Source organism: Parus major, chromosome 3 (genome assembly GCF_001522545.3).
Source record: "Parus major isolate Abel chromosome 3, Parus_major1.1, whole genome shotgun sequence".
In the NCBI taxonomy this organism is placed as follows: Eukaryota; Metazoa; Chordata; class Aves; order Passeriformes; family Paridae; genus Parus; species Parus major.
In genome coordinates this window covers 14412824-14430714 of record NC_031770.1, presented here as the reverse complement: position 1 = coordinate 14430714, position 17891 = coordinate 14412824, and the positions used below count along the sequence as shown (strand labels likewise).

Here is a 17891-nt window from a genome sequence, read left to right as displayed (position 1 = left end):
AACTAAAACATGCCTGCAGTGAAGCAGACAGAACAAAGGATCAGATTCTGAAAATTTCAATTAAAATCATGCTACCAAATTTCAAGTCCAGAACAAGCTTTTAGTTTTGTTTTGGTATTTTTTCCCCACTGCTGTTTCTTAGTTGGAGAACACACAGAAAAATAGTTTGGGGACAATGTGTGTGGGAGAATGTGTGACGTTAAAATGTCTACTCCTTTTCCTTCGCCCCTTTTTTGTACAAAAGTTATTACCTGATAAATCCTGTGATTTCCCAGATACTCTAGCACGTTTTGCTCGGTGACCAAAGTTTTCAGTAGCTGAAGTAGAAGCACCCTTTAATGAAACCAGAATAAATTCAGGCATTAGATAACTTAAGAAAAATACTAACTAGTTTCATATTCTTGAAACAGTAAAATCTCCTTTACAATTAAAACCAAAGAAATTACCTCCATACTGCTCTTTGTAGGGCAAGCTGTTCTTTTAGGTAAAAGAGTTTTTCTGCGAAGTTGGTATGGACTGTTTTGTGCACCAGGACCTGATTCTTCTGCAACCATATCTGCAGGCACATCATCATCTGCAAACAGAAAAAAAAAGAAAAGAAATTTGGTAATTGGAATTGTAGTTTTGCTTTATAACAGGAAAATGCTACAGAAATTTTCAGGTATGTACACTGGGTGGGGAGGAAGTGCTGGAGAACAGAGAACTTCTAGTTAGGAAAAAAAAATCAGAATATCACAGCATACAAATCTAAGTTACTTCATGTGTACTTTCTCCATACATACACAGGATCTACACCAAAAGGAGCTTAAGAAAAAAACAAACAATCAAAAACCCTAGGTATTCAGTTTCTCTCCAAGCATTTAATCCACTATGCTAATTCAATCACCTCATCACTTCAAATTTTTTATCTAACACTTATCAGCAGAATGAGGAACACTGAAGTGTCAATTATTAACTAAATGATATCAAGAAATCCTTCAGTAAACATAGCACTTAGTACAAACTCAAGACTGAGTTTTCATCAAACATTTTGGGAATACCTCAGGCCAGCACACAAAACCTTCTAAAATGGAAGTAGCTTTCAATAAACATACATTCTCTTCACCTAAATTACACTTGAAAAAGTAAGAGCATATTTTCTCCCTGCCCTTTAAAAAAGAAGTGCAGAAAGTGTCATGAGTATAATTTTAAAGGTTTTGATTCATTAGTTTCAATTTTCCCTGTTCATATATTTATGGAACATACTTGAAATAAGCAAGAAGTAATTACTCATCACTGCATGCCCTATAACTAACATTACGTTATAAAGTTGCAAGAATTTTAAAAAGGCCAGAACAAAAAGCTTCTAGAAAATAAATTAAAACCAGCTCCACTTAAGAAAAAGGTATACTCTCTGCAGATGCCTAACTGCAAGAAAACAATTTTGCATTTCCTTTTTATTTTAATTGCCTTTTTCTTCTTGAACTGGGAAGAATGTGATGTGCAAATAATAGCCATAAAAACAATGCCACAGAGCCAGCAGTTTTTCTGAATATATTAGGTCGAAGAGATGAATGTTAAGAAAAAAAATATCCACAAAAAAGAACTCAATGCGCCACCAATAAAACTCCCCTAGTCTTCCAATGCTACAGTAGTATTGGAAAAAAACCACAAAGCAATGCAATTCTGAAGAGACTCACTTGCATTTCAGTATCTTAAATTCATGATTTTCCTTAGGGTTTCTGGTTTGGGGTTTTTTTTTGACATAAATTACAAAACATTATAGTTATACTGGATTATACATAGCATGCAGCCTGAGCTGCTACATCAGTGATAAAAACCAAACCAAAACCCCAAACTATTTTCCCCTTCCTTAGCAGATATTTATAAACGGCAACCTTGCCACGTACCATTAGAGAACACAACACTGCCACAACATTCAAATACAGGACAGATATGCGAAGTTCACTGGTGATGCGTACACCGTCACACAGGCTCGTCAGAGCAATAGAGGAGAGCTCCATCAGCTCTTTAATCCACCTGAAAATTAACCTGCAAGTACCTCAATGATCAGCCTTCAGCCAGCCCAGCAGCTGGTCCAGCTCAGCACAGCCACAAGACCATGAGACTGGGAAGACCCACCAACAGCACAGGTTTTTAAGGACAGAAGTGAACTGTGAAATTTCAATCAAGACCCACCACTTTTTAAAAGAGAGCCACCTTCAAAACTTCAGCTAGAAGTTGGCTCACACACCTTGCCTGCTGCTCACATCTGACCACTTCACTACCTAGGAAGGGTAAGTATTTATGAATTATGCAAAAAGCCTAAAGGATACTGAGAGATGAACTGTAGTGAATTTTCCTGTGAAGGCAGGTCTGGCCCAGCATGGGGATCACAGCCTGTGGGAGGTCAGCAATCTCAGAGCAGACTTAATGCATACTCATGGTTCAGTCACTTGGTTTTACCCATTTCTTTGCATCTCTGATCAAAAACACCCTCTCAATTTAACAAGGTAGGCAGAAGACAGAAGCTGCTACAGGAGAGCTCACTGCCTTCCCTGGCACACCAGAGCAGAAAAGCAGCCGTGGGTGTGAAGCAGACCCTGCCAGGATGAATTTAGGCACCATCAGCCCCAAGGCTCTCCACAGCAAAACACCCAAATGTACTCAGACACTGCAGCAGGGATCGATTTTGCAGCCCTTGTTTCTATTTTAGATTTGATACAGTACCTATGATTACTCTTGCTAATTTCCCCCAGAAGCTACCTGGGGACTTGGAGCATGGTGTCTCAAGCCACCCACTGCTCCCCTATTTTGTGCAGAAGACACAAGATGACAGAACAGCTGGGCTTTCCCTCCATTCTGGATGGTCAGTACCACAGTTCAAAATTGCCACATGAAACACAGCAATACCACAATAAGTAAAGATAACAGGGGCGAAAAAAACATAGATCTCTCAGTAGGTGATGGAACCTCTATCAGGTCTTCAGCAGAACACCCATGGGGGCCACAAAGGACAGACATATTGCTGCTGGAAAGAGACAGCAGAAGCCTGTGGTCTAAATGGAAGGGAAGGTCAGTTTGGCTGATACACTGAAGGACTGACTAAGCAGAAGAGAAATACACTCATTTTCTTGCAGTGTGTTTAGGAAAATGGAGTCCCACTAAAAGATCACTTTTCTAGCACAATGACATTAAGGGATAGGTACACACTCACAGCAAGTATCAGAAGAATTAAAATCTTCCTTTCTCCATCTGAACACCACCAAGGAAGATGAGGGAAGGGTACCATGATGCCTCTCACCTAAGCAGTTTTTGCCACACTTCTGAGGGGCTTATGCAGAGATTTCTGACACTTCAGGATTAACAACTGATCCTATTTTTCCACAGATGCAGCCTGTGTAGTTACTGCCAAGTGAAACAGTACCAAGAAACCTGAAGGTCGAGTGATCTCTTAGAGCAGCAGCCTTGGTTTTAGCCTTCCAGATGCTCCCGGTAAGCCCTGAACAATCTAAAGCAGCTACACTGGGAGCCTTCAGAGAGATGCTACTCACAAAGTAATACTTCAACCCTGCACACTGCCCTTCCCTGAGCAAGAAACTCTTAAACCAGACTCCAAGAGCTCCATTTTGAAAATCCTTCCCTAAAAAACACTTCAACATACACTTGCTTTAGAGCAGAAATATCTGTTCTAAAATACAGAAGCTCAGTGCCTCCAAAATATTTTGGTAAACCCCATTTTAAAGTGTAACAGTATCAGGCAGTAACATACATAAAAACCATTATAATCACATTTGTTGATGATAGAAGCATAAAAGTCAATAAACAAATTTGGAAGAGTGCATGTGTAATATTAATATCATCATACAAACACCTGCTGAAATGACTGCCAGATGCTGTCACAATTTTAACCAAGTCATTATGTTTGCAGTTTTTAAGAGATTAAATTAAGCTGAGTCTGCTCTCAAATAAAAATATTTACCCGAATATTTTATGCCAATTATACTGTACAGTAAGATAAAGTAATTTTAAATAAAATCATGTTTACTGAACTTTGTGACTCTTGAGAGGTCAAAACCTAAATTTAAATTAAGAATTATCTCCTCTGAGAGTTCAAAATTACTTATGAACCTGAACTGTAATATTATAAGCTTTAAGACCCACAAAAGACCACAAAAAGGAAAAATACTTCCAGGAGTAAAAGAATAAGAAAAATCTGCCATTCCAGCAATTGCTGTTGAGAGTGTTTTGCATTTCCACAGATGCTGTGGAAGTGAATACATTAAAATAAAGAAAAAAAATATATACAATTGACTTCTTTTGTTCCATGAAGACATAAGTTACAAAGAACTGACAAAGTGTTGTCAAGAGCTATTTATTTAAAAATACACACACCTAGGTAATTTCTAGAGAAAATTTATCATGTCCACAACATCTTTTCCAAAACATGTGCACATGGCTTCATTTCTACCTTATATGCATTCAGGTAGTATTTCCAAAAAGCATCATAAATATAAATGATGACTATACAGTTCATAAATTCTTTAAAATAAAAAGAAAAAAGCTTTAAATTCCCCCAATAGACTCATCGTAAAAAAGGAAAAAAGGGAGAGAGGGTGCCAAGGAAGACAGCTCATACACTAATCTTTAGGGTTTGATCACTTAAGTTTTTACCCTGCAACATCACATTTTTGTGCTGGTTTTCTCTACCTTCCCCAAAAGGGGCAGAAGGAGCAAAATCAACCACAGATTTGTAATCAAGAAAAGCAGAGTCCTGGGGGTGACACAGCACTGAAATTGCTCCTGCAGGCTGGGGGATAAAAGCAGTGAAGAACATAACCAACCAGTTCCAAGACAGGAAAATCTGTATCAAATTGAGAGTAGATCTAAAAGAGCAGCTCTGAAAAATAAATTAATCCATACTGAACCTATCTGAATTAAGCCATGGTTTGTCTTGCCTATCAAACAAATTTTAACAGGAAGAGTTAATTAAACACTGCTTTAAGTAGAACAAGTAAAACTTTAGAATGAAATAAACTATTGAAACAAACAACCAAAAAATCCAACACTGTCCATCTTCATAACTAGAAGAAAACACGAATTAAGCAACTAAAATGTTAACTGATACAGCTCATTTGCTCTGGATTGAGCTCATCTTGCCACATATCTGGCAAAACCCATATCAAGCATCTTGCCAGCCTGTGAGATGACAGCTCAACTACTTGATTGGATCCACGTCAGGATAAGAACAAAATTCCAACAGAGAATGACACAAGTTTAAGGGAGTAGAGAGGAAGGTACTCCCAAGAGAGCTAACAATGAAGGTAATTAACTTATAGAACAGAAATAAAGGCAGCTCTGTATTTGCACTTACAGCAACATCTCTGCAACAAACTGCAGACCCAAAAAACAAGCAGAACACACCCACCCACCATATTTCTTTAAGGAGCAAGTCTCTGGGCGTGAGCTGTTAAATAAATGCATGCATCAGTAGTGTGACTGACACTCATCCTGTGTCCTTGAAAACATTCCTAACAAGTGGCTGACATCTGAAAGCAGATACAGTACCAAAACATGAAAGATACTCAATATAGAATTTGCACATACTGCTCTGTATCTCAGAGCAAAGGTTTCTCACACCAGTAGAGGCTTACCCATTGATTCCAGGCAGCATTTAAGGATTAGTTTAAATTATGGATGGCTTAAGGTTGCTTTTGAAATGGATACCATTTTCTTTTGAGAGCTATCTGAGGACCTCTCTGAAGAGAAAAAAAAACTAGCTTAGGACCCACACCCAAAAAAGCAAGTGAAACCCAGAAACCCCCACCCAAAGCCAACAAAAATCCTCCAAAACTGAAAAAGATGACATGCAAAGTTCACAGAGCTCAGATCCAACATGTCCTTAAGGCAGAAGCATTGTGGTGATCATTTACCACTTCACTACAGTGGACTTTGAAAAAAAAAAAAAGGCCATAAAAACTACAGCTACTCCATTTTATGTTGAATGTTAAAAACATGGTATTAAAATATGGAGCTGCAAACTCATTTACTACTAACATCAAAGATATTAAAAAATACTGTGATACATTTTTTAATTATTATAGAAAGAAACCCTGCAGTATTTTTCAAGCATTATCCAGAGCAGCTCAGCTCACAGAAAAGTAAAATCTAAAAGGTAGTAATTTTGTGTAAGGTTCTGATGGCACTGGTCAACGAGAAGGATTAACCTCTGACTGGAGACAAAGCTGTTTGGTACTGGAAGAGACCCTGCAAGACAAAGATTCTGAGTCAGAACTGCTACTCACAGTAGCAGGCTCTCAGATTGGAAAGGGGAGAGACCTAACATTAAAAATGTATGCTTTCGTAAAGACTATGGAAAGATCAGACTTCCTGAACACCATATGGAATAAAGAGATTCTGCCTTCTGGGAAGCAACAACCAGACACAAAAACCATTACTGACTACTAGGATATTTTAAATATACACACAATTTATTATTGACAATAAACCAAAGACATACAAAAATATCCAAAGCCCACTGTAGCTTGTAACAGGTTATAAAATAAACAGAAATTATGTGAAGACTTTAAAATTTTCCTGTATGAAATTTATTTCTTAAATTGAAAGAGAGGAGAAAAATTATTGAAGTCAAGTACTTGTATAGAGCAAAACATAAGAAACGCACATATACCACACCATCTTCCACCCAAAGAATCAAACAAGCACCTTTTCTGCATTTAAATTTTAAGCTTTTAAACATCAATACCCAAAATAAGACATCTTATTACTCTCTCTGGAAATAGGTCGTGCAGTCATGATGACCTAAAAAGAGTAAGAATAGATCAGACGCTCAAATTCTATCTGTGTTTATCCAGAAGCTCATGTTATTTTACAACGTATTTAGAAGTCTTTTCTACAAGAAGAAAAGCAACTACTTCTAGCTACACAGAGAGTTTCTTAAAGTTATTTCTTGATGTTATTCTTAGATAAAAACTAATTTCTGTGAAATCCTAAGAATTGGATCTTTTCTTCTCCTCAGCACATTGTGAAGCCCACTCCGACAACTTTCACACAGGTCACTCAAACCAGACAGAGAGACAACGCCCCCTCACAGGTCTGCAAGGTCAGCCAGCACCCCCAAAATGCTGCATAGGAAAACACGGTGTACACAGCAAGGCAAAAACTTAAGTTCTTAGAGCTGGCACAAAACAGACTAATAGAAAAGGAGACAACTGGGAAAGATACACTGGCTGCAAGCCCAAAACTTGTCCTCATCTATATTTCTTAAAAAATTATCAACAGTTACAAATAGCTATTCACATCTTTACACTTGATTCCTGAGGGAGCCCACAGTCCAAAACACCTAGCACAAAAAACATGTATTAATACCAGTTTAAAAACCCTTCATCTACTATGAAGAATATATTCCTTTTCAGAAGCCAGGATCAAAAAGTGATAATGAGGATTTGATGAAAAATTCTGGTTTCTTTCTACAACCATGCCCCCAAAAGAGATATTTAATATCAGGTTAAAGACTGAATTTCTAAAAAAAAATCATTAACATGCACATTTTTATTAGACATACAGAATAATTGTGCAAGTACCTGCATACTTGAGCTACTTGTTAACTCATTTTAGAGAGGTAAGAAAAAGACCACTTTCTTAGTCCAAGCAGCTCTAATGATCAGCACTAGCATGTAGAACTGATAAACTAGAATTAGAAGACAAACTTTATTTTCTAGTGTTTTTTTAATTACATTGTTTTCCAAAATAACTGTGTTATAGCACCATCTACAACATTTAGCCAAGTAATAAACAACTCTCCAGGTGGCTGCTGCACAAGTATTAAGGGAACTTCCCTCCCTGCTTAATAGGCAGCTTGACTTCTGCTCTGACAAGCTTTCATTGAGAAGGGACAAGGAACCCTTTTTGGGTGCATTCCTCATTAAGAAAGCAATACTTTCCAAGCTGTGGCCTTGCTGCATGGTTCCTCGATGCTATAGTGAAAAAGCTGACCAAGTAAATTTTAAGGGTCAGAAATACAGTGCCAAGAGCCTTTTATTGTTACATTTCTGAATGACAATAAGTAAAATCCACTATTACTACAAGGTGATTTTTTTTTTTTTTTTTTTTCTATTGTGACAACTATATTCAAGGCTCCAAGTAGGACCAATTCAAATTTCTACCTGGCCAAGTTGCTTCATTTGCTTGGGCAGTCAGATTACCAGTCTCAATGGTCATCTCCCTCTCTGGCTGAAATACTGCATCTTTCACCTCATTAGAAAAACACTGCCAGTGAGAACAATAAAAAACATTGAAATAGGTTCAAGAATTGCCACTTGATTCTGACCAAGAAGATGCTTCTGATCAATCCTCATACTTCAACTTCTCAAAGTATTTCAAGGTGCCTGAACAAAGAGGTGAGAACGGAACCTTGTGACCACATCCTAGGAAAGTGTCTCTCAGACAGGAAGGGATTATAGATGCTCCAATAGCAACACCAAAGTCACCAGAACATGTAAACAGAGGAATTGTGGAACCAGTCATTGGTACTTAAAAAAAAAAAAAAAAAAAAAAAAAAAAAAAAGCAAACACAACCCTCACCAAAACAAACAACCAAGCAAATAAAAAAACATCCAAATAAAAAAAAAAAAAATTTAAACCCAGAAAACTCGCTTCCATGAGCAATGATGTCAGTCAAATGGCTGCACTTTACCAGGACAAAAACCAGCCTCCAAAACTCAGGAGAAAAATGCTCTAACTAGCATATGTAAAATTACTAAGAGATACTTATTTGTGAGGACAGATTATTTCTAGTAAGCAGAATAGCTGAACTATGAAGCAGAAGCCTTACCTTCTTTAATTAGACTAAGTCTGGATACACTTGATACCAATAGCTCCAGAAAAATAATTAGAAGTTTGTGATTTCCTCTTTGTATTAACTTCTGGCAGCAATTATTTTCAGCCTCACCCCCTTTAGCACTGCTGAACTGAAGAAGGAGCAGGACACTATTCATTTCTTCTCTAGCTGAGTTTCTGGTATCTTTGAAAAAATCTGGGGCAAACCTACAGTCTAGGAATGAGTAAATCCAATGACAATGAAGAGATTTCACCTAACGCATCTAGAACTTACACTTCAAGTTTTCTACTGATCCATTTACAGAAATTTTCTGTGATCCATGGGAAACCAAGAGAAACATGGCTCCTCTTGAAAGAGCAATAAAACAATTCACTAGTCTCATTATGAATTAACACCAGTGCAGCTATTCAAGCATAACCCCTGTAAAACACCATCTCTGGGCACCATCATTTCACCTAATTTTCAGGAAATGAAAGCCTCCCACAGATTTCGCTGTCATGTGTCACATCTGCAAAGCACTGTTGTAACACAGGCAGAAAAAACCCCCGTATCTCCTGCTACTAAGTGTAGTAGCAGATTTGGAGATATTTGCCATGCAAAGCCATCTGCCTTCTGTGGACTCTCCATCAGAAGTGACTGACATCTATCAATACATTGGCCCAGCTGAAACCTCATTATGTCAAAGAGCAGTTTTGATGAACCTTTGGAAATTCCTGGTTTAGTGTTTCAGAATTAAAAGAGCTCCTGAAATGCCTAGCATGACAAGGAAAGGCAGTCACGGATCTGTCTTGTAGCGGCAAAAAGGCTAAGGAAAAAAACAACTAAGATGAAAAGCCAGACAGCTCTTTTTGTGTGCTGGGGTATAGTTAGTATTATTTCCTCTAAGAAAGAAGCAAAAGGAGGAAAACTGTATTAACAATACTTTTCAGCTTACTGGGTTTGGCTGGCTTTCTTCCCTACTGTACCAAGCAAAGTTTCTAAGATGACCATTAGTCTATGAAGAAGCAGAGAAACACCGCTAACAGTCCAGAGGAAAAAATACGGACCTTGTAACCTTGACAGATAGCTGGGAGGAAAACATACCTTGTGCTAACACTCCTCACAATTTTGGATGTTCAAGAAGCATGTCTCTAGAAAAAGACAACTGTGCAAACTACAAAAGGAAAAAAAATATTGAATCTGCTCCCTTTTTTGGTTATTTCTCCTTACTACTACGCTGATATTAAACAAGCACACAATCTTTCTCCTGCTGCCCTAGTACTACAATCAACACACAGAATTTCACATGAAATGAAAAAAACAAAACCCAATGAAACTCCAGCACATACACCCCCCAAAGAAACTGTGAAATACCACTATAAGAACATAGTAACTCACAAGAGTACCCTGAAAACATAAATACATTAGACTGAAGAGGAAAAAAAAATTAAAAATCATTAGTTCCTGTCAAATTCTTTCTCTTTTATTCACCAAAAAGACCCCTTGTTACAAGACATAGTTATTTTTAACCTTTCAAGAAAGGCTATTTAATGAAAATAATATATATAATGTGTGTTATTATGTCAGAAACATGAACATGTAAAAAAAGGAAAGCAAGCACTTCTTATCCTTGAATGAGTCAAAAATATGTTGTATCTGACATACATCATAGTAAGGCTGAATTTTACAAGCCTAACTGTAGCAAGGTTTACACACAGTCACTTATCTGATCCTTACTCTGAAAACTTCTCAATGACTGTTCCTATTATCCTGTTCCTTAAATTACCAACTCCAAGGTGCCTGTCAAGAGCAGGAAGGCATGGCTCTGTTTAGCTTCAGGGAAAGAACTGAGAAAATAACATGTGGAACCACAGCAAGTGCCAAGTATCGTCAGGGTGCAGAAGGGAAATACATATTTGCCAGCATATATGTTATTAAGACAGGTTAAGAAATCTGTCATCGAACTATTAAATGCCACTGCAGTAGTCAACATCTGATTCAAAACTAAATTTGTTAAGAGCTACAGTAAAAATTAAAAATTGCTGACAACACCAAGTACTGTAGGACTAAGGGCCTACCTAAACCCAAGCTGCTTTGAGAAAAAGTAAATCCTACACAGAGAACAACTATAATTATTCAAATTTACTCTGGGAGATAAAGGCTAAATAGCTTTTCTACCAACTTTTATAGTATTAATACATGATTTAAAGACAAATTGGAAGAACAGGATCATCTGTTTTCCACTGCTGCAAAACAAACATGAGCAAAGCTGGAAAGGTTTTCTATTATATGTTCAAGGAAATTGCAGCACAGGGAGGACACTGCTCTTCCTTGCCCTGTAGACTAAGGATCTCCTAAACACCCTGAGCTAGAAGTTATTGCTCTTGGATACCTGGAGAAAAAAAAAAAAAAATTACATCCTGATTTTATGAGAAAACCACATGGCATAGTTTTGATACATTAATCAAGTCCTTACCTTCTTATACTTTTCTCTGCCTTTAAATAGAACTTTTTTTAAACCAGGTTTATTTTTACAGACACACACTTCTTTTTTTCAAACCTAAACCTTGTGAATTCTGCACACATTAAGTTACCCAGCCCATTCCACAACACTGCATAACCAACCTCCCCACAACACTCAGCTGGTTTAACTTTCCTGTTTTCAGCTGCAAGGAAAACAGGCTGTCAGATGCTGACTGATGATGTACTTTTGCCATTAAAAGCAGTATTATGCATTAAATGCTGCATCAATGAACTTCTAAAAGCTTTTTTTAAGTAGCTATTAAATTTCTATTAGTATTTTCTATTAACACTGTCATTTCAGATTGTGAGGAGCTGTTATATATATAGATACATAAACCCATGCATATGGGTTTATGTATCTCTATATATATCTATAGATATATAGATATCTCTAACAGCTGTATATATGTGCATTAGAATTTAGAAACATGCTTTTAATGAACAACTCAACTGATTTTGATACAGGAATTCTGCTTTTGGTAAAACTTCAGAGACTAAAACACCAACAACTATCAAGGTATGTGGGTGGTAGTGAAGGGCAAAAAGCTGTGTATTTGGCTGTTCATTATGTCATTTGGTAATTAATTACACTAATTGCAGATATATTTTTCCTGATAAATTCTGAAGTTAAATGTAATAGCTGCATAATTTAAGTTTCCAGAATGAGACTTTTTGCAGTGAACACTCTCAAGTTTAAAACCACAGATGATACCCTGTATCTGATGAACTATTTTCAACTACTGACAATTTCATTTAAAAATAAATCTAGCTTCTTTTCTTAGTATCTCTCAGCTGTTTTTCTTATGATCCCAATTTGACTAAAGCTCTGTTCCACTCAACAATATGGAAATGCCCATCTGAAAAAAAAAAGTCCTTATAGATTCCTCCTTACCAAAAGGAGCAGATGCTTATTATTTCCATTTCAAATTTATTCTTAACAACATTAAGAGGAAATGAAGTTCAAGCAGGCAGAGTAAACTTGGTTACCTGAGAGCAAGTGTAAGTTACAAAATGGAAAGAAACTACTAATTTTTTTGGTTTTGTCCGAATTGTCCAGAAACACTGGAAGTTTTCAATAGGCTTGGTTTTTCCTCTTCCACAGTCATTTATGTCTACTCTTTTTGCATAAGTACAGCAGAATCCCAAATTTTTCATTTCTTAAACAGGACCTCCTTCTCATGCACCTGAACCCCAATTCTGGATATTCACTCATTTTAAGACCAGACAGAAGGGGAGTTTTGCCATTTATTCTGTCTCCATTTTGAAGGTCTGAGCCACCACACTTCCTACAAATTTGTAATGCCTCAGTATGGTAAACTTCCATTCAAAAAGATATTTTTAAATCATGTGCATTAACTGTAAAAGCTGTTTGAACACATGCAGCAAAAAGCAATAGGGAAACAGTATGGTTGAAGAAGAGCCCAGTAACAGCCCCCTCCATCCAGACTCTCAAAGCCCTCCATTACACACAGTAATCCTGTGTTGTGAGCCATTGAAAGACAGATAGAAAAAGCCATCAAAAAATAAACCCTACGCTAAATGGCCACAAGGCCCTTAAGCGGTTTTAAGAGGAATGTTCTTTCTCACTACGCCAAAAAATCAAAGATAATTTAGAAGTCCCACATTAAGATGGTCAGTTTTCTCCTTTCACATCTGCACAGTTCCATCACTACCCACTGACCTCAAATGTTTTCTCCTGGGTATCTACACCAAGCAGTGTATTTATAGACCAGGACACTTTGGAGAGACAGTAGACAAAACATATGCAGAAGAAAAGGGAATTTATGATAAACTCCTTTTCCTGGTCATTTTACTACATTTCCCAATATTATTTTTTCCCAAAGAAAGATTTTAAAAAATTAAAGACTGATTAGAAAGTATTCAGAAATGTCAAGATGTGGCGTGATAGCTGCCCCATGGTGAGGTTCCCCTTCATGCCTTGACTAGTGCTGACTACCCCTTTACCCCCACATTCCCAACATGCCTATGCAGTTTGATCTTGTTCCTTTCAGTAATTTTTAGTGTTGATGAAAAGTTAAATATGTACAAAATAGAATTGTAGCTATGTGTGTATGCAGAGCTGTCAAGGCATTCTTCTGGATACATATTTGATATATACACAAAAAACATGCTTTGTGAGAGAAGAGTCACAGGTGCGCAGATGCGAAACAGTTCCAAACACACTGATCCACCAGAACAGAAAAACACCCCTTGTTTAGCCAAAGTAATTTTACTAAGTGCATCAACAGACTAAGTGAGTCACAATACCTTGGTTGAACAGGGCTACCATTTCATAGTACTAATTTATTGTGGTTTTTAGGTCATCTGACTATAGCCTTAAAAAGTTGCAGGAATAAAGAGTATTAACATTAAGAAGGGACATCATACTACAAACAAGACAGATGGCCTACAAACCTTCAGATAAGTTTTGTATAACCATCTTATAGACAATTTTTTCTTCTGCAGGCCAAACTGCTCAAATATTGAAACTAAAAACAAAGACTTCCTTGGCCCAAAGCACTGCAGAAGTTCACTGACTTTACAGTTGTACACAAATAAGGTGAGAAAACATTTAAGCACTGGAAGGACATCAGAAAAACACTGCCATTAGGAGACTTTTTTTTTTTTTTTGACTGTGAGGATGACTAAGCAGCAGCACAGGTTGCCTGGAGTTTGTGGAGTCTCCAAACTATGCGAGTCCCTTCCAAGAAGGCCACGGCTTTGTTAATGCAGCAAAGGCACCATCAGAGAACAATTCAAACGCCACTTGACCCCAGCATTCTCATCAAGTAAATGCTCTCCCATCACTGCTCAACATACCAAAATCTGAAGTATTTACCATCCAGATTTCTATTACAAGGCCTTACCATTTGCCTTCACTGAAGCTCCAATCCAACTGTTTTGCTCTAAAACATACAGTTGTAGTACTCCAGTACTCCAAAACTTCAGCCCATTTTAACTCTGCTGAGTAGTCCACACTTCTAAAAAATGCCAGACCATTGTGACATTAGGACAGGAAGACAGACCATAGTATTTTCAACCATACACATGTAAAAGTACACTCCTACATGAACGTATTTTCCACACCAGTGTTCCTATGTTGTCAAATAATCTGTATCAAAACACGTTTTGTCAGCAAAAACCTATTATGAAGAAATACTATTTTAGGTTAAGTCAAAGCATCCTCAGCACAGCAATTGAAAGATTTGAAGTACTAAAATATAATTTGTTTAAATAACAGAAACTCCCTCCTTCTCTTAGATTTCCCCTATCCTTACATTCCTTCCCAACTGTCAGACTCAGTTTCATTTTGTCATTTTCCTGGTCCAGAGGTCTGAGAGGAGAAAAACACCACTGCTGCACATTTTGATCGCAAGTTAGGCTGTAAAACATCACTGGGCCCTTCAATACACTTGACCAAGCAAGTGGAACATCACCAAGTCCTTATCTGTTTGTTTTTCAACAGTGTTTTTGTAAAGGGAGAGCAACTGATACGGTATTATGATAGAATAATGTTTCTACAAAATTGAATGCTGATAAGAAACTGATAGAACCATCCTTCCTTTTCAGTTTCTTTAATTGTATCAGTAAAAAATTCAAATAGGTCAATCTCAAAGCCAGTGTGTAGAAATTTTAAACAGAAGGACTCAAGCTGCTTTTCTCCTCACCGTTCCACATTAAAGACCAAAAGGTAATGAGGTATTAGTGTTTACCTGGAGACCAGCATGAAGAGGTAAACAAACCACTGCCTGTGTGATCTTGTTTACACTGCTTAAATGTGGTTGTAACTGAAATAAAAGCTTTTGATTACAGAAGATTAATCCCTTACTGCTAGAGCTGAGAAAAGACAAACTCGAAGACATCCATCAGACATTCATTTAAGAGAATGATGATTTCAAAATCTGCACTGCTAGGGCGGTAGAAGAGCAGGGGTAATCTCCACTTCTGCTCAGAAGTGAACCCTCCCAGACACAGTGAGTTGAGCAGAGGGTTGTGCCCAGTGAGCTCTCCCAAGGCTCGGAAAGGACTCCGGGGTATCCGCAGCAAGCTACACTCCATTCCTGCTCCTCATCTCTCTATCTCATGCTATTACAGTCATTTCTGATCACACCAGGATGAATGACATACAAGTACCACCTACTTAAGGGTGATCTTCAAAATAGTATCTACGCCCCTCACCCTGTATCTTTCACCTGGAATGAGGTAATAGTAACACTATTACTGTAAACCATCTTTGCAGAAACCAGTGAATGTCCTGCTGGTACAGAAAGAGATAAACCACTTTTTCTCCATATTATTAAGCTCTCAGCAGTTACAAAAATAATTTATAAAAAAAAAAATAAATCAGTAAGTGCTATGTGCCAATTCATGGTTTCAAGGATCTTTGCAGCTGTAAACTGAAGTATGCTGGAACACATGCTGGCTGAACACACTGAAAAACTCACCTGCTAGACAAGATCACACCAGCTAGAAAGTCAGAGTATTAATACATTCTACCTCCTACACCTTCACTCTAAATTACAGTCAATTTGCTAAAAGCGAAGCCACACACAATCACTCTCCCTTACAAAGTATGTTCCCAAACTAATGAATCTACAGGCTGCACTAAGATGCTTATATAACATCAGCAAATTGAATTTATTTTCCAGGCCCTATTTTCTGTCAGTCTTTGTAATCATCACCTCAGTTTCAGCTTCCTTCATCAAGTCATCCTGTCACAGTTTCACCTGTTCTGAATTTACCAATCTGACACACCTGCAAACTACTCAATTGTTCCACTGTTACTAATGTGCAGGAGCAGCTGGAGACACAGCCAAGTCAGTCACTTCAAACACAGCAGAGGGAAAAAACCGAAATTTACCCTAAAGAGCTCATGGACACAGCTGCAAGCAAGACTAGAACAGGAGAAAGGAAGATAACACAGAGGCAAAGTGAGTTTGTTTTTATACAGGCTTAGACTGGTGTATTGACCATGCAGTGCTTTGGGGTTACGTGAACAGTGTTCACATCTCTGTCCCTGCTGGCTTAATTACAGCTATTCCTTCTCCTAAGTGATAATCAGGGATGAGATGATGGCACATTGTTTAAGAAGTCTGTACTCAAAAAGTTGCTTGAAACTGCTGGAGCTAAACCGGAACTGGCTGCTGCCATCTTGGCACACTCCACCTGATTAATGAGTTAAAGGATTAACATCTTTCAAAAGTAGGTGGGGAGGATTTAAAAGACATTGCTGCTTATATTCTTTCACCTGCTGCTTCTTTCAGACATCACTATTGTAAAGCAAGGGTAGAAAAGGTATTTTCTATTAACTCATTTGAATTTAAATACTACTGAAAATTACAGGTGAAAATAAAAGAGAATCTAGTGTAGTGAACCACAGTTTCCAATGTTTGACCTAAATTACTTTACCTTGTGTTAGCACGTAGGAGGAGATCAGTACCAAAAGTCCTTAATTTCATTAAGCACACTTATTGCACATTTTTGTTTACTGAACTGGACAACTACAGAGTCACACACTCATTACTGTGCAACTGAAGTTTTCATAGAGCAGCCACCTCCTCCCTCCAACCCAAAGCTACCAAAACCATCTCAATGCTGCTCCTGTGCTTCTGAAACACCACCCCCAAAAAGGCTTTGGGCAGCAGTTAAACTGGGAAGAAATAACACCGCCCATGGCCACTATAATCCCAGCTAAGGGCTGGGCAAGTGGGCATTACCCAAAAGCTGTGAATCCAAAAGCCTGCAGCCAGCACAGCTAGAAAGCAGGCAACAGAGAAATACACCTTGAAGAACCCTGTCACTGTACTGGAGCTGCTTGACAATATTTTTTTCTTTAGATGTCAGAGCATATGCCACCACTGATGACTAACAAGTAAGGAACACAAAGAAATTTTGGTGCATCAGTCAAACCATGGTTGAAAAACTATGAAGCCTGACATTAAATCAGACTGCTATCTTTGATGTGTAGTACTTAACAGTCAGTGAATTATTTCATGCCAGTGCCGTGTGCATTTCTGATACTGGCACAAGATGAGAAACAGGCCAGTGACTGAACTATGATGGAATGAATTTTTACTTCTGTATGGTAGACAATAGGCACTTGTAGAAGATGGATGTACTGTACTACCTACAATGATATTCCAGGAAAATATGATGGTAGCTGGAATGTCCAGTTATCACCAGAAATCAGCAAGTAAACAAACCATAGGGATTAATTTCCCTTAACAGATCCCTCTCATTTGCCACATGTAGAAAAATATTTCCAAAAAATGATATTCTACTTTATATCTCAGACTCTTGAAAGACTTACAGGAGGTCCTGTCTTGAACGGAGGAAAGTTCAAGACAGTTCTTGTCACATAGCAAGAGCTACACATGCTTGCATACATATACTAGCTAATTAAAAACAAAATAAGAACCAACCGTAAAATCTCAGAAGAATAATCATCAAAATCACTTCATCCTGCTCCTGTCTTTTTATGTTTCCTATATAATTTAGTCCTAGAGAACTTCAGTGCTTCAGGGAACACGGGTCAATGCCAACTATTCAG

General features: G+C 37.7%; 1 protein-coding gene across 3 annotated transcripts in view; it reads right to left on the bottom strand.

Annotated features, from left to right (window-relative positions):
• Positions 1-17891, bottom strand: part of FBXO11 (F-box protein 11) — a 70242-nt gene that overhangs the window by 35036 nt on the left and 17315 nt on the right. For all 3 annotated transcript variants that reach the window (XM_015621787.2, XM_015621786.2, XM_015621788.3), the window contains exons 2-3: positions 447-574; positions 252-333 (exon numbers count right to left, since the gene is read on the bottom strand). In XM_015621787.2, the coding sequence (XP_015477273.1) occupies positions 252-333; positions 447-574 (210 nt within the window). The remainder of the gene's footprint in view (positions 1-251; positions 334-446; positions 575-17891) is intronic.